The following is an 18,094-nucleotide window of genomic DNA, read 5'->3' as shown; positions in this document are numbered from 1 at the left end:
CACTCCAGCGCCTATGCTCGTAATCACTCTGGGCCGTACCAGTACTATATACTTCCCATCCTGTTATACACTAGATATTTCTACCATGTAAGTGTGGAACTTCATTTCCAGAGGTTACTTGACTGGGGTCATGCTATTTGTTTCTCTCTCCCACCAGACCATGTTCTTGAAAGCTCCATTCGTTCTTATATTCCTGGTGCTTGGCTTGGGATAGAGTATGTCTCAATAAATGTATGAGTATGTGAATTCAAGAAAGATTCCAATCTCTCTATACCTCATTTCTACATCTACGAAATGATAGATTTGGACTAGGTTACCTTTGAGGTCTCCTGCAGCTTTCAAAGTTCTGAACCCCAGTGTTTTACTTTGTCTTGTGTTTCCTACAACTCCTGTTGGGTACTCAGGAAATACTAGTGAATAACTGACTGAATGAAGGTATAAATATTCCTGATAATCTGTTCTAATATACTAGAATGAGAGAAGGAAAACATGGTGATGGGGAAGGAGTAGACAAAAAGGCCTACGTACCTCTCTAATGATAGGGAGGGAATGTATCATTCCATCGTCATTCTATTCCCTCTTTGAATATCTCTGTTGCAATATTCTTCAAATTGGGCTAGAATTCTCATTTCTGTAAAGCTTCAACTTTTTTTTTTTTTAATGTGACTGGTAAGGGGACCGTAACCCTTGTCTTGGTGTGCCCGCACCACGCTCAGCCAGTGAGCGCACCGGCCATCCCTATATAGGACCCGAACCCGCGGCCCCGGCGCTCCCAGCACCGCACTCTCCCAGCGCCGCACTCTCCCAGTGCCGCACTCTCCCGAGTGAGCCACGGGGCCGGCCCAGAGCTTCAACTTTTTAGTATTCATGCTACCTTTTGCCAGATTTCTGCTTCTTTGCATCTTTCTCTGTGGAGGCTCGTGCGCTACCAGAAAATGCTTCTGGGGAATGTAGGCTCAGTATTCCTGGGGTTATTTGGCCTAAAATCTTACTTCATGAAAGCCAACCCAAGATATCCCTATAGTGTCATTTTTCATCTCCACTTTATTTTTCTTTGTGTTTTCCTTTCTTGAAGTCATTTGTTATCTCTTTGCTCCTCAGAGGAACGTCTGCAGGTAAACATAAACTCATTATTTCCCTCTAAAGTGCAGCTTTCCCAAGAGGATGCTGGCTATGGCCGTGGGGCTTTTGGTCCTGGGCTGCTAGGGAGAAATTGTGGAGAACAGAGAAGCAGGGAGCATAAGCCCTACCAAGATTTGAGTTTTTTCTGTCTTCCTTTTCCCTTCCCAGTAGGGTGCTATCAATAACTGAATGCATTCTGTTACTTAGAGGCCTCATGTGACATTTTACTCCCCATTGCCCATAGGATTGAGCCTAACCTCTTCTGAGCTTGTCATTTCTCCTGCAAAAAGTCTTTTCTCCTCCTATTCTAATAATAACAATAATAGCTAACATCTTCAGTACCTACCATGTGCCAGGTAAGATCCTAAGCATTTTACATGCATTAGATTAGCTCTTTTAATTCTATTTTAATATTATTATTATCTTCATTTTCCAGATGAGAAAAACTGAGGCACAATGAGGTAATTCATTCAAGGTTGCACAGCTTGTAAGTGGGCCTGGCAGTGTGACTACATGATCAATATTGCTGGTGTATGCTATAATATGGATTAACTATTTTAAAAATTCACCATATATTTATTGTACATTTAATTATGCCAGGTACTTTATTTGGTCTTGGGGATTCATAAATGGATAAAGAGACTACCTCTGCTCTAAAAGAGTTTATGGTCTAGTGGAGAGAGGAATCCATCAAATGATCATGACAATATAGTGTAATGAATGGAGTTATGAGTTTTGCACAAAGTACAACAGGTAGGCAGAAGAAGGCATGCTTAAGCATATTTGGGAGAGTTAGAGAAGACTTCAGAGAGGATATGACATTTGGACTAATTCTTAAAAGTTTGCTGTATAGATAAGAGGCCAGTTTAGGTCAAGGTAAAAGCACATACATAGATATATGAAGGAATGGAGGCATGAAATCTCTAATCTTTCAGCATACCATTGCACACTAATAAACATTCATTGATAACTGCTTGCTTTGTGCAAGTTACTCTGTTAGGTGTTTGGATCGAGAGAAAAGATGCTAAATCATGGTCTTGCCTTCAAGGAACTTATAGCCCAGTTAGAAAAACAGGACATGTAGTTCAGTTGGAAAGATAGTGGGTATAATTATAAAATAAGAAGTACTAAATACCTTATCAGTAGAAAAAACAAAATGCTATTGGGGAAGTAAGTCCCTTCTGTTTGGTATGGTTAGGAAAGACTTCATGCAGAGGGACCCATTTGAGCTGGGCCTTACTGGATGATTTGGATTTCATTAGAAAGAGAGCATCAGGAATGAATGAACCAAGTAAATGTTGAGAAAGGATGTATTTGGGGATGAGCAAGTGAGAGAGGAGTAAGAGCTAAATCTAAAAAGGTGGGTTGGGACAAACATGAGGTTGACTTTCAATGCCAGGTTGAGGAATTTAGATGTGTTTATTCATTCCTTCAATCATCAATTATTGAGTGCTTATATATGCCAGATACTGTGCTGGAGATATAAAGATGAGGACATGGCTCCTGTTCTTGGAGGCTAATGGTCTTGTAGGGTAAAACAGACCTGGGAACAAATAGTAATAGTATAGTGTAAGTGTGTGTTAAGTACAGTGGGGAAACAAAGGAGGGAGTGATTAGCTCTCTTAAGGAATCATTAAAGACTTAACTGAGAAGATTCCTGAGTTGGTTCTTGACGGTTAAGTTTCAGTTCAATAGATAGTCAAAGTCTGTGAGGCAGGGAGGAGTGGTCCATCAAAAAGAAAAAGATATGCAGGCCGGCCCGGTGGCGCACTGCTACAGTGCGCTGCTTGGGAGCGCGGCGGCGCTCCCGCCGAGGGTTTGGATCCCACATACAGACCGGCCGCTCACTGGCTGAGCGAGGTGCGGGAGCAACACCGAGGGTTGCGATCCCGTTGCTGGTCATGAAAAAAGACAAAAAGGAAAAAAAAAAAAAAGAAATGTGATTCTTTTACTTTATTTTTATTTTTAAAATTTTTAATTTTTTTGGCAGCTGGCCAGTATGGGGATCTACACCCGTAATCTTGGTGTTATAAACTGCATTCTAACCAACTGAGCTAACCGGCTAGTTCAGAAATGTGATTCTTGATTGTCTCCTCAGGTATCTTCTAGCTGGGCATTTTCATTGTTTGCATCTTCTTGTCCCCTTTTAGACTATCTGACCTCTGTCCTTCTGGGGTGATGAAGGTGTAAGTCAGGATACCTAAATAAATTCTGGGAGGCAATGTGTAGAGTAGGGAAAGGAAGGAGAATGGTTGACTTTGTTACCCAGATTGGTTGGGTAGCTTAGGGCCGGCCCGGTGGCGCACTGCTACAGTGCGCTGCTTGGGAGCATGGCTGCGCTCCCGCCAAGGGTTTGGATCCCACATACAGACCGGCCGCTCACTGGCTGAGCGAGGTGCGGGAGCAACACCGAGGGTTGTGATCCCGTTGCCGGTCCCGGTCCGGTACGGGCGCGACACTGAGGGTTGCGATCCGTTGCCGGTCACAAAAAAAGACAAAAAAGAAAAAAAAAAAAAGATATGCAAAGGCTTGAAGGCATTAAATAACATGGAATATTTTGGGAAATGTAGGAAGTTTTGTATGACTGGAGTGTAGGTTAAATGTAGGGGTATAGCTGTGAATGATGAGACTGGAGAGGCCTTTTAAAACTTCGTGCTAAGAAGCTTGGGCTTTAGGGATCCACTGAAGAGTTTTGAGCAGAGGAGTAACATGTTCACATCTATGTCTTAAAATGATCAAGTCTGGTAGAAGTGTGGAAGTTATTTTTGGAAGGATCAGGTTGGGGAAAGGATACAAAATCAGTTAGAAGATGTTGCAGTAGTCTAGGAGAAAGATGATAACTTGAGCTTGAACAAAGGCTATGAAGATAGAGAAAAGTGAGAGCAGCCGTAGTCATAAAAATATTAAACAGCAGTGCTTCCACTTATTTGTGTTTTGCCCTTTCTGTTTCTCTCCCTAATTAATTTACTCACACATTCAGCAAGCATTTCTTACATATTCTTTTCTTTTTCAAACACTGTGACTTCAATATGTCATTTTTCTAGATCCCAGTAATTCAGATATGAACAAGACAACCAAGGTCCTTGCTTTTGTGGATTTTACTTTCTAACTGAGGGGAGCAAATAATACAAAAGTAACAAACAAATAGGATCAATCCAGATGGTAAGTGCTGTGAGAAAACAGGGTAATGTGATAGAGATGACTAGAGGAAAAGGTCTACTTTAAATAGGGTGATTATGGAAAGCCTCTGAGGAGGTGATATTTGAACCAAGTCCTGAATGATGAAAACATAGCAGTTTTAAGATTTGGAAGCAGATGTGTTTCAAGTGCAGAGAGAAGCAAGTACAAATCAGTGGGAATGAGCTAGGCATGTCCTGAGACCAAAAAGAAGACCAATGTGACTGGATTATAGTTAGCAAGGAAAAATTGTGCTGTATGAGGTCAGGGAGTCCGGCAGGGTCAGATTTGTAAGGCCTTGTAGATGCTGCTAAACATGTTGAATTTTATTAAGAGTATAGTGAAAAGATTTTTGATGGTTTAAAAATGGGAGTGGGGTGAGCTGATTTGCATTTTTAAAAAGATTTTCTGGCTGCTTTGAGGAGAATGGATTATGTGAGAGCAGTTAGGAGGCCATTGCAGTAGACCAGATGAGAGACAATAGTGTTTTGGAGTTGGGGGGTATCTTAGTCCATTTGGGCTGCTATAACAAAATACCTTACATGGGGTAATTTTTTTTTTCTTTTCTTTTTTTTTTAAGATGACCGGTAAGGGGATCTTAACCCTTGACTTGGTGTTGTCAGCACCATGCTCACCCAATGAGCTAACCGGCCATCCCTATATGGGATCCAAACCCATGGCCTTGGTATTAACAGCACCACACTCTCCCGAGTGAGCCACAGGCTGGCCCAACATGGGGTAATTTATAAGCAACAGAAATTTATTTCTCATAGTTCTGGAGGCTGGGAGTCTAAGATCAAGGTGCCAGCTGATTTGGTGTCTGGGGAAGGCTCTCTGCTTCAAAGATAGCCTTGTTGCTGTGTCCTCACATGGCAGAAAGAGAAACAGTTTCCCTCAAGTCTCTTTTATAAGGGCACTAATCCCATTCACGACAGTGTCACCTTCATGACCTCATCACCTCTTAAAAGCCTCATCTCTTAATACTATTGCATTGGAGATTTGATTTTAACATATGAATTTTGAGTGGGACACAAACATTCAGACCATAGCAGGGGGTAGCAGAGATGATAAGAGAAAATTGGGTGAATTTAGAATATATTTGGAAGTAAAGCCTGCAGGACTTGCTGTGGGTTGTACATGTGATGTAAGAAAAATAAAAAATAAAATAATCCAGCTTGACTTTCAGGTTTTCTGGATTTTTTTTTTTTTTGGCTTTGACGTGAGTAAATGTCATCATTACGGTGCCATTAGGTACCATGTTAATTACTTAGTTGGAAATACAAGCTTAGAGCTCAAGCTGGGACATTGGTCTGGGACTCTGAAGATCTGGTTTTTTATCCTAATTCTACCACACAATTGTTACCTGAGGCAAGTCAGTAAGGCAATGCTGTCAGCTTTAAAATAATAATAATGTTATTTCTTATGCTAGTTGCATGTGGATGTTGAGAGAATCCTGTTCATTCATTTATCCATTCCTAAAACGAATATTGTGCATTTACCAAGATGCTGTAATACAAAGAAGCACAGAGATGTATGCCAGCCACATGTGTATGTTGAGAGAATCCTTTTCGTTCATTTATCCATTCATCAGACAAATACTGTGCATTCACCAAGGTTTTGTATTAGATGTGAAGGATAAGAAAACATAGACCCTGCTCTCAGGCTTCTCACAGTCTAGTGGAGAAGTCAGTCAAATAAACAGATGTAATAACTGCTATAATATGAAGAAGCACAGAGATGGCAGGCAAGGGATCAGGAAAGGCTCCCTAGAAGAAGTGGCGCCTTAGCAGAACGTGGAAGATGAGTAGAAATTAAGCAGCTAACGAAAGAAGGAAAGGCCCCTTAGGTAGGAGGAGCAACATGTGCAAGGTGGGAGGTGAGAAAGAGAATGGCACCTTCAGAGAAATACTTGCGGTTTAGTATTACCGAAGCATCATAGTAGAAGTGGGGAATAATGAGAAAATATGGAGACTAGAAAGGAAGGCAGATGTGATATCATGTAAGGCTTTATTTGCTGTGCTAAAGAGTTTTGATTTTTATGTATAGTTGGTAATTGGCTATAAAAGAGCCTTAACTTAGTTGAATGACATGGGTCAGATGTGCATTTTAGTAAGATCGCTTTGGAGGCGGAAATGGAGAAGAGATTAAAGGAGCAGAGGAAATTTACCTTAATCCAGGCAATTAGGGTTTCCAGATTTATCTAATTCTAAAGTGAATGTAATTTCTGGTGTAATACATTTATTACATTTACAAAGCATATGTTAAATGCCAGAATAGTGGGGAACAGAGGAAGGTAAAACTGGAATGGCAGACAGGTCAGATCATGGCGTTGTGTAGTCACAAGAGCTCACTCTCAATGCTCACATGGAGGGCATTATGTAGCCTACTAAGGAGTTCTTACTTTCTCTTATAGGCAGCATGGGGAACATTTGGGTGACACAGTGACTGGCGAGAAGGGCATGAGGTTAAAGGGCCTGGATTAAGTTTGTAGCTGAAGTAATAGAAAGGAAGAGATGGTAGAGAAATTTTCTGCCCCACTGACCTAGGCCTTCTAATACCACCAGCCGTGAACTTTAGTTTTTTCTTCTCCCCAAAGTTCCCTTCAGTCTTATTTGTATGCTTTGTAAAGTTTGGAAACTATTTACTGTTGGCTATTATTGACTAAGTAGGGTTTCATGTTACTATTTCTCTTATGAGGAAGAGTTGCTCTTTAACCTACTAGCCACAAGGATGGAGCATCTTTGTCTGCTCCACATTTCTGACGTAGTCCAAACACCAACCTGTCTCCTGTCTTCTAGATCAAGTTCTGAGCTCCTTAAGAAGAAAGGGTGCTTCCAACAGAAGTATCATTCACTGCTATTGGTGAGTGTAGCTTGTGATTCTGGCATGTGCTTGATATCTCCCATTGGCAAAGAGAATAGAGGAAGGGGCAAGTTTTCTAAGCAGTGGAGCATTTTGATAGCTGCTCATGAGTGCAGGAGTGCAGGCCACTGCAGGGATGATTTATATAGAAGTTGCTTTTTTTTTTTTTTTTAATTGAATCATAATTGATTATACATATTTTTGGGATTCAATGTTGACATATGTTGATCAAATCAATATTACTAGTATGTATATTGTTACGAGTTGTACTTATTCTTTATGCCCCTTGTCCGATCTCTACCTATCCCCCCTTTCTCCCCCTTCCCACCACTGATAACCCTAGATTTCTTCTCTCCCTCTGAAAGAGTAATGGTTATTCTGTTGATTTCTTGCCTAGATGATCTGACTAATGCTAAGAGGTGTGTTCAGGTCCCCCCAGTATTATCACAGAGCAGATGTTTCTTCTGTCACTCTGGAATGGGCTTTGTGGAGAGAGAAATCCTCTTCCTTTCTCTGCTGGTGACTCTCCTTGTGTCAGTGCTCTCCAGTGGCTGGCAGACCATCTACATGGTGGTTGTGACATCTAGCCACTTTTGCGGCAGCCGTGGTTACTATGGTAGCTGTGGTGGGCCACCCACATGGAGGTGATGTTTTTGGCATGCTCCTTGGCGCTGGTGGTGTGCCTGGATGCAGGCAGGGGGCTCTGGTCCCCAGATCCATGCCCTGGGTCCCCGGGCAGGGCCCCATGGAGCTGGCAGTATGCGTGGTTGTGGGCAAGTAGTCTGGTCCCTGTCTCCATGCCTCAGGTCCCCTGGCAGGCCCTGAGTCACTGGTGGTGTGCCTGGGCTGGAACTAATTTTTTGTCCTTTGCTTACTTTGAAAATGGGGGAACTTCCTGTGGGAACCAATGCTTGAGCTCTGTGGTTGAGCTTAATTGCTGCTTTGCTGCTGTTTCCCTAGGGAAGACTTTTTGTGCAGCTCAGGGTTTAATGGTTGACCTTATAGGTACTTCCAGCTCTCCAGAGACTAGGTGCCCCTGGGTGGTGTAGAAACTCTGATCTGGGCCTGAATCTTTTCATTAAACTGCACTCCATGCAATTCTGCATTCCTGATAAGTCTACTCTGAGTGGTCCTGTGCTGATTGGGGGGCGGGTTGGCTGTTCTTGCTGTGTCCCAGTGTTCTCCCAGTGGCCCCATCTCTCCCACCACCTGTGCTCCAAACACTTCCCATGGGATGGGCCCTGCGCTGGTCCCTTGTGATGACTCACCAGCCTCTGAATGGCTCCGCTTTTTCAGCTGTTCTGGCTCCTTGCTCCTGCGAGGGTCCATGGGAACCCTATTAGTGGTCTTGCTGTCCTGGGGGCCACTGAGGCCCTCTTCTCCCCTCCTGCCTCTAAGCAGCTCCATCCAAAAGGCACAGCTGTGGCTTCTGCTGGCTCCTGCTGCATGTGCTCAGCAGTTCCAGCCTTAAAGCAGCTGTAGCCCAAGATGCTCTGAGCAGTTTTTTCTTTCTTTCCTCATGGCTTCTCTCCCTTCATGAATTCTGTAGGTCTCTCCTCTCTTCCCCTGAGCTCCAGAGGCTCCAGCTTGGCTGTTGTTACATTTTTATAGTTGTAAATTGGTTGATTTGTGTGAGAGAGTGATGCTGGGGACCGTCTATTCCACCATCTTGACCAGAACTCTCCAGAAGTTGCTTTTTATCCTTAGTGAGCAGCAGCTATCTCAGAGGTGAATGGTAGTAGCAATAGAAAAACAGATAAGTTCTATTGGTTTCAGATGACTTTCCTAGTTTCTCTGAATTCTGGGGCAGCATTGCCCCACTGTTCAAGAAAGAATTAATAGAGAATTACTCAGTATTTGGGTATTTCCCAAGCATTTGCATGTAGTACTAGGCATGAAGTGTGAGGGGGATGCTGAACAATAAGCCACTATCCTTGTCTTCAAAGAAGTTAACATTATTTAACATCCATCTAACATTTATTAAACACATACAATGTGCCAGATTGTGTGCTAGCTCTCTGAAATACAAAGATGAATAGGATTCAGATGATTCTTAGACTATTTCACATCCACTAGGATGGCTAAATGGGAAAAAATACTGACAACTGATGTCTATACTCAAGAGAAACAAAAAAAGAATATGTCCACATAGAAACTTATCCAGCAGTGTTCATAGCAACAGTGTTTATAATAGCCAAAAAGTAGGAACAACCCATATGTCCATCAATGGATGAGTGGATAAATAAAATGTGTATGAGGGTACTTCAAAAAGTTCATGGAAAGTTTTGTATTATCTTTTAATTCTATTTTTCCATTTCCATACAATGGAATATTATTTAGTAAGAAAAAGAGTGAACTACTGATACATGCTATAACGTGGATGATCCTTGAAAACATTATGCTAAGTGAAACAAGACTGTCACAAAAGACCACATATTGTATGAGTTCATTTAGATGAAATGTCCAGAAAGGCACATCTATAGAGATATAAAGTAGATTAGTGGTTGCCAGGGTCTGGGGTTGGGGATATGAGGAGTCAACAAGTGAACACAGGATTTTCTCTTTAGAGTGATGGAAATGATTTAAAATAAGATGGTGGCACAACTCTATATATACTAACAATAGTTGAATTTTCAACTTAAAAGATGATATATTTCAACAAAGCTTAAAAAAAAAAAAGATCCTTGGCCTTATTACTCTGCCCGAGGAGATATAATAGACTTTAAGCTCCTTGAGGGTGAGAGATGTTATTGATTTATTATTGTATTTCCAGTCTAGAACTTAATTGGTTGGCAGTTGTTGAGTGGATGTATGAGTGAATGAAGTTGGAGAATGTCTCATGAAGGAGGTGATATTTGAGCTGCATCTTAAAGGGTGAATAGAAGTAAGCTAGACAGTGAAGTTGAGGAGAGAATTTGGGGGTGAGAAGACAGCAGCAGCCAAAGCACTGAGGGATGAAAGAGAGGGACATGTTAAAATGAGAGATGGATCAGTATGGCTGGAGTATAAGCCATTTGGTAGAGTGGTGAGATAAGGTTAACTGGTTGGGCTGGATTATAAAGTATAGTAGGCCCTTGGTATCCATGGATTCAACCAGCTGTAGAATATTTTACATATATATATATATATATATATAATATTTTGCATTGGTATAAAGGTATACAATCCAAGTTGGATTATATCCAGTTTGGTATAACTAGGAGCCTTGTGAGATCCTAGGAGGGGAGTGATTAGCTAGCCATAAAACATTCTGTGTATAGGTCTTAGAGTTGGCTATAGCCCCATCCATCAGTGCCCTTGCCCTGAGAGCTTACATAATTAACTACCTGAGGTTTGGACAAGGTGCCTTCACACTGGGCTGGTGCTTGGCCCCAAATGAACAGACACCTTAATGAGGGAGCAAATAAAGATGTCTTTTCAGCTGGTACAGGTTAATTATAGCTATAGATTACAGCTTTCTTTGTTTTCCACTTGAGCCAGAAGACTGGTTTGGATGTAATTTAAATAACCTTTTGGTTCAGGAGGCAAATGTTAAAGCTAGGTCATCTCTTACTCTTAACATTTGTACTACTTCTTGACGTGCTAATGATCCTCTAAACCTCAAGTCTAGTCACAGCCTTTGTGCTTTCCCTTCTCAGCTGCTTTCCTTAAGGCTCTGAAAGCATTACTGTCCTGTGCTTATCAATGTTCAGTTCCCCAGCCTGTTCTTGCAATTTATAAAGTACACTGTCTCAAGAGGAAAGGCAGTGAAATCGTTTGGTCACCTTGAATGTACTTTCCTTGCAGCCCTATGATGAATTCAGAAGTCTTACTCTATTTTCCAGATGGAAAAAGTAAGGTATACACAGTAACGTGCTTGGTCACTATCCCAAAGAGAGGCACCTCCGTGCCTAGCCCAGTTCCCTGGATCTTCTTAGTTTCCACTTCAACGGACTTGTCTTGATTCCTTGAACATGTGGTTGTTTTGTTTCGTTATGTAGTTTTTAACCTGGTTTCTCTGGATGCCCCCTGGTGTCAAATGAATACTCCTTTCCCAGATGTTTATTAGTTATTTTTCAAGTGGTTTGTCAGTATATTTGCTTACCTTATCGGAGAGAAGTCTGTTCAATTCCAAAAGTACTCATTGAGTGCTTTTTATATGCTCAGTTCTGTGCTGTTCTCCTTGTGTGGAAGCAGGGGGTTAGAGTATAATGCCCTCCAAACTGAGAAGGTACTTTGAGAGCAAAGAATGTAAGAGGCAAGTCCATATGGGATACAAAGGTACTTGTTACAGGATTAATTTACATGCAGGGAAGTCACATGCAGCAAAGAATCAGAAGTCTACAGGGGATGACAGCTGTAGTTCTCTGGGTTTAGGCAAAGTTTATATAGCAAAAACTCTGTTCTAAAAATAACTTCAGGAGAACAACTAAAGAAAAATAAGTTGATAACATCATTTACCAGGTATCTTGTGATTTATGAGACCGGGGGTCTTGTGATGTTAGTGTACAGACCACTGATGCCACTTGCAGTAGTAAGTCATTTATGTCCTGAAACCTGTGTTCCCTTTATGTTTGTCCTAAGGCTAATCTGTAACTGGTCAGTGAAACAGAGGAATGAGGTTAAACAGGAGTCAGCATGGTGGGCAGGGCATAAGATGGCGTTAGTTTTGTTCATCCTCTAATACCTTGGAAGACACAAGTGTAAAGTGTGTCTTGGCTCTGAGGGAACTTCTGGGTTTATGGGATGGGAGCATGATAAGCATAAGCAGGGCCAGGACCAGGGTGAGGCAAACAAGGCACTAGGGCTCAAATTTTAAGAAGGCCCTCACTCTCAAGGTCATGAAGTATAGGGTGAGTACCTGCAAGTGAGTGCCTCCTTAAATTTTGAGCTCTAGATTCCTTATTTGCCCCATCCTGGTCTTGGCCCTGGACTTAGGAAGCAGTTGGATCACTTGGAAAGCATATCTAAGATAACATAAGACTATGAATAAGTGGTATAGGACGGTGCTACTCAAACTTAATGCACATAACAATCACCTGGAGAGCTTATTAAAAGGCACATTCTGATTCAGTAGGTATGGAGTGGTACTTGAGATTTTGTATTTCTAACAAGCACCCAGGTGATGCCACACTTTGGGTAAAAAGGAGAAAAATCCATGCTGAAGAAAAGCAGAAGGCCAAATTCATCAGGCTAGGGGATCAGGGAAGAGATAGGAGCTGGGTTCTCAAAGGATAACCTGGCCTTGGATAAGAAATATAAGAGGGGAGAGGGCATTGCAGGCAGAAGAAAGAGTATGGAAAGGCCTGAAGATAGGTGTGAGTCCCATGTGTTTTGGTACAATGAACAGACAGGCTTAGTAAGATGCAGGTCTAAGTTGGAACAGAAGAAGAAAAGAGTTCTGGTAAGTAGCATGAAACCTGTGCATTGATTGTTCCTTTAGAAATGTGATTCTTTGGGGCCGGCCCGGTGGCGCACTGCTACAGTGCGCCGCTTGGGAAGTGCGGCGGCGCTCCCGCCGAGGGTTTGGATCCCACATACAGACCGGTTCCCGCTCACTGGCTGAGCGAGGTGCAGGGAGCAACACCGAGGGTTGCGATCCCGTTGCTGGTCATGAAAAAAGACAAAAAGGAAAAAAAAAAAAAAGAAATGTGATTCTTTTACTTTATTTTTATTTTTAAAATTTTTAATTTTTTTGGCAGCTGGCCAGTATGGGGATCTACACCCGTAATCTTGGTGTTATAAACTGCATTCTAACCAACTGAGCTAACCGGCTAGTTCAGAAATGTGATTCTTGATTGTCTCCTCAGGTATCTTCTAGCTGGGCATTTCCATTGTTTGCATCTTCTTGTCCCCTTTTAGACTATCTGACCTCTGTCCTTCTGGGGTGATGAAGGTGTAAGTCAGGATACCTAAATAAATTCTGGGAGGCAATGTGTAGAGTAGGGAAAGGAAGGAGAATGGTTGACTTTGTTACCCAGATTGGTTGGGCAAAGCTTTGGAAATTTTTTGTTTTACTTAGCTGGGACATGTAGAAGCCAGAAAGCCCCCCTTAATAGTGATGGGCATGCTCAGTACATACACATAAAGGATGTCTGGTAAATATGTGACAATTTGACCTGGTAGTAGAATGGAGTTCTCCCTGTTTTATTTAAAACACTCTACTTAAAATACTTTTCTGAAGTTATTGGAACAGTGGGAAACTGGGCCTTAAACATCTTTAAGGGATATTTGTTGATTGATCAGTTCGAATATTTCTAAGGCCTTGTCGTTCTTCTCTAGATCAAGGAACATTTTCAGCTCAATTCAGTATAAGAATGTATTGAGTGATTTATGTACGAGGCTTGGGTACACTTTTATATGGCTACAAGGAAGTAGAAGACTTTAGCCCTGAGCCCTGGAGAATTTAGTAGTATTCTAGAGCAGTGGTTTTCAACTGGGGGCAGTTTTGTTACCCTCAGGGACATTTGACATTGTCTGTAGACATTCTTGGTTGTTGCAAGTGGGGGCATGCTACTGGCAATGTGTAAGACACCCCCGCCCCCAGCAAAGAATTAACCACCTAAAATGTCAGTAGTGCCAAGGTCTAAAAAGTGCCTGCTCTAAAAAGACAAGACTACTAAATAGAATGAGAACTTTTGGGTTGGAAAGCTATACTGCTAGTTAATATCAGGGCAGGGACTAAAGCTCAGTTTGCCCTGGTTGCCTCAGGCTGCTTCTGTCTGCAACCATGGGGCTGTTTAGAGTCATATGGCATTATATGACAATATTTTATATAGCTCATTTCCCACTAATACTGATTCATAGTTTTTTCTGTACCCATACTTAATTATTGGTATGTTATGCAACTTTATTCCTTTAGGTCCATGTTATTTCCTTTGACTGGAACATATTTCTCTCATTTCTTCATCTGGGGAATATTTCACATCTCCTCCAGGAAGCTTTCCCTAATCTGTAACACCCCAGATTGGGTTAAAAGCCACTTCTTTATTCTTCCATAGCTAGTCTTTATCATATAATAAAGAAATTTTCTGTTTATATGTCTGTCTTCCTCACTAGGCTATGAGTGTTTTGGGAGTTAGGATTCTTTCAGAAAATTTTCTGCGCTCATTGCCTAGCACAGACATGCAGCACACATTCAGTCATGGACATGAGCCAAACTAAGTGGTTAGAGAAGGGAAAGACCAGTGTGAAACAGAGTGTTGGGGAAGGCTTCACAGAGATTGTAAGACTTGAAGCTTCCCTTAATTCCTTGAAGATATTGAAGATGAGGTGTGAGCACCTTATATTGGGCAGGGACAGTTCTAAGACAGTAACCGATTTTTCTGGTGGTGTCTTTCTACAGGTTGATATGTCAGACCTCTCCCCAGAGGAGCAATGGAGGTAAGTGTGGCAATGCTGGCCTTCAGGCCGGGAACTGCAGGTTAACCCAGCTAACAGAGTTGTATATCTGCCCTTTTTGCTTCCCTGTCCGTGGGAGGCAGTGGCTCATGACTAGCAGGATAAGTCTTTTGGGATCTTTCCAAGTACCTGGGTCATTCCTGGATAGCTCTGTTGTCCTGGAGAGTAAATAGGTAATCACACCAAACCATCCATCTGAGTTTGAGTACCAGTTCTGCCATTTACTAGCTATGTGATCTTGGGCAAGTTACTCCTCACTGCCTAAGTTTGTCCCATCTGTGAAATAAGGATCATAACAGAACCTATACCTCATTGAGCTGTGAGGATTAATATATGTGAAATTCTTAGAACAGTGCCTGGCATGTGGTAAGCTTCCAGTGTTACCTGCTTTGAAGATGATAATCAAAGTTAACGTCATTATTCATGATACATGATGGAAACCCTGGTTGAGAAAATGGGACATTTGTCTTCTGATCTCACCTGTGTTACTAACTTGCTTTGAAACCAGACTGCATCAACAAATATCTTATTGTCATGATTTCTCATCAGTAAAGGCTTTTCAAAGTGCCTACTCCACATACTTCATAAGGTAGCTGACCAGTGAGCTGAAATCAACCAAGTAAAATATAATAGTAAGAAAAAACCCCTTCATTTAAATCAAAACTATTGATTATAAAAATATAGAATGGCAAGGATACCAACTTATATGACAAATCCAGTGTGATTTTAGGTGACTGTAAGCTCAATATGCAGCAGTTGTATACCTCAGATATCAAAATATTATGAATAATTTAAAAGATATTCATAGAAATATCTGCCTTACGGGAGGTGCCAGTGTCACTGTGCTCTGCCTTGTTGAGAGCACAAATATTTTGTTCTAAGCACTGCATAGTAAGAGGATCTTTTCTTTTTTGGTGGCTGGCAAATATGTGTACCTACAATGTGCCAGACACTGCTGGTTCTAGAATAGATTACCTTAAGAGACATATGTTTTTAGCCAATGGAAGTATTCAAGCAAAGGTTGCAAAAATAATTTTTGCAGTGGGTGGAAACTTGAACTGGAGGACTTCTCTTGTCTTTTCTACATTGTTCCTTTGATTTCATGTTGTGCACATCCATTTATATATTGTCCAAGAACAAGAAACTTATCTCTTGCTATCTCTATAACTCTCTGCATCCCTTGTTTTTTTTTTTTTTAGAAAAGTGTTCTGTACCTTCTTAGTCTAGTCTATTCTCACAACATTATAAGGCAGGCAGAAAAGATATGGACTTCTTTTGACAGACGAAGAATTTGTGACATAGAAATGTGAAGTTTCTTGACCAAGGCCACTTAGGGGGGTCTGAACCTAAGTTTCTGACTCCCAATTCTATTCTCTTTCTGTCATGTTCTCCCACCCAGAGTAGAGTTTTATGTAAGATGAACTCTTAGTGCTGAGGCTGGCTGATTGACTGCCCACCAAGCTTTTCCCCCCTAATGTTTTATTATGAAAATTTTTTTTTTTTTTTTTTTTTTTAAAGATGACCGGTAAGGGGATCTTAACCCTTGACTTGGTGTTGTCAGCATCACGCTCAGCCAGTGAGCGAACCGGCCATCCCTATATAGGATCCGAACCCGGGGCCTTGGTGTTATCAGCACCGCACTCTCCCGAGTGAGCCACGGGCCGGCCCTGAAAATTTTTAAATATATAAAAAATTGAAAGAATTATACAGTGAACACCCTTATACCAATCACACAGACTTTATGATGAACATTTTGCTATATTTGTTTTATCATTTCTCTACTGTAATTCATTCCACTGGTATTTTTTTTTTTTTTTTTTTTGCTGTTAGTCTTTCATTGCCCTTGGGAATTCCATGAAGATATCATTTATGTTGTCCTTTCCCTCCCTCCCTCCCTAATACCCCAGTGTCTGGGGAATTTATATAAAAGCACCTGACCACAAGCTACATTTGTATTCAGTTTTCTCTCTAAATCCTTCCTCATTCTTCTCCCTTGGCTGACTCCGACCCAGAGTGATAGAAGTGAATTTTCTTAGAGGAAGCTTTTTGCCAGTACTGGCCAAGGGAATCACTTGTTGCCAGTCCTCAAGACCAGAGAATGTTAGCCTCAAATTAATAAAAACTTTCCAGCTGGGCTGGCTGTTTAGTTCAGTTGGTTAGAGCACTGTGTTCTAACACCAAGGTCAAGGGTTCGGGTCCCTGTACTGGCCAGCTGCTAAAAAAAAAAAAAAAAAAACATTTCCAGCTGTATTTTCTAGTTACTGAGCTTCCTCGAGCCCTTGAAGAGGCTGTTTACCTGTGGATGCTGATGGTGAAATCACTGTTGGATTAGTATAAAGTTGAAGTAGTCTAGATTTTTCATGCTTTAACTAGTCTTCAAAGTCTCTGGCCCTGACAGAAAGGGTAGGATGACTAAAACAAGACTTTAACACCAGAATCAGTATATATTTGCAATGTTACTTCTTTATTGGTGTCATAAATATCATTGACCAAGAGTATGAGGCTTTATGGCTATAATCTCTCTAGGTTACTTTTCCTTTCAGTGACAGGTTGAAATAGGCCTGAAATGGGCAAGCTTCTCCTAAGACCCCCATCCTGCTACAGAAAGGTGTCAGCTGTTTCTGCTATGGGGGGCAGACAGCATACCACCCACCTCTATTCCCAATAGCTGAGCTTTATTGCTGTAGCTCATAGAGCCTCTATTCTATCCCCAAATTCCTGTCCTCGAGAGTATGTATTCTTCCAGCCCCTAATTTGCATGGTAAACTGTAGCTGTGGAGTACAGAAGTATGTTCTGAGTTACGGACTGATAGGATATCCCTGGAAGGCACTGCCTCTTTACCACCAAACCATCCATGACTTGGCTCACCCCATCTGTTTGGCTTTCAGGGTCGAGCATGCACGCATGCATGCCAAACACCGTGGCCATGAAGCCATGCATGCTGAAATGGTCCTCATCCTCATCGCAACCTTGGTGGTGGCCCAGCTGCTCTTGGTGCAGTGGAAGCAGAGGCACCCTCGCTCCTACAATGTAAGCCACTTTGTCTCTTCTTTGTCAGTCATCAGGAGACCCTTCCTAAGTATTCCATGGCCCAGCCTAACTCAGGCCACATGCAGGAGGAAAGACAATAACAATGAACTTTATTTATGAATGGTAAATAGTGTATGGTATGTGGGTATGTTTGGGTGGGTGTGTGTCTAAGGGACCGGTGATTCAGAGGGTGAAAACAAGGGTAGAACAGGAGACTATTTTCATAGCCTGAAAAGGTAGGTCCTTCCTTCTAAACATAGGACAGTTTTGTGAAGGAAATATTCATCCAGAACTATTCACTTGGAGAGAAAACTATTCACTTGTCCTGGAAAACCAAGATCCAATGAATCTTACAGGTAGGATTTAGATTTCACTAATCTATATACCAAAAAAAAGTAGTAATGTAGGAAATGAGGAAATACATATATGACGTACAGAAAACAAATAACTAAATGGTAGAAATAAATTCTTCCTTATCAGTAATTAACTGTAAATGGATTTAATTCTATTAAAAGGCAGAGA

The 18,094-nt window shown here is 41.5% G+C and overlaps 1 protein-coding gene across 6 annotated transcripts in view; it reads left to right on the top strand.

The window, feature by feature from the left end:
• Positions 1-18,094, top strand: part of LOC103585879 (RING finger protein 121) — an 80,216-nt gene that overhangs the window by 5,803 nt on the left and 56,319 nt on the right. For 2 of the 6 annotated variants that reach the window (XM_008566972.1, XM_008566975.1), the window contains exons 2-4: positions 7,098-7,161; positions 14,486-14,523; positions 17,431-17,572. In XM_008566972.1, the coding sequence (XP_008565194.1) occupies positions 7,098-7,161; positions 14,486-14,523; positions 17,431-17,572 (244 nt within the window). Of the gene's footprint in view, positions 1-7,097; positions 7,162-14,485; positions 14,524-17,430; positions 17,573-18,094 lie in introns of those variants that run through there. The other 4 variants (XM_008566973.1, XM_008566976.1, XM_008566974.1 and 1 more) reach the window with 3 other exon arrangements.

This window comes from Galeopterus variegatus, unplaced genomic scaffold, assembly GCF_000696425.1.
Source record: "Galeopterus variegatus unplaced genomic scaffold, G_variegatus-3.0.2 Scaffold283, whole genome shotgun sequence".
NCBI lineage: Eukaryota > Metazoa > Chordata > Mammalia > Dermoptera > Cynocephalidae > Galeopterus > Galeopterus variegatus.
Note: the sequence above shows the minus strand (reverse complement) of the source record. Positions and strands in the feature narration are given on the sequence as shown.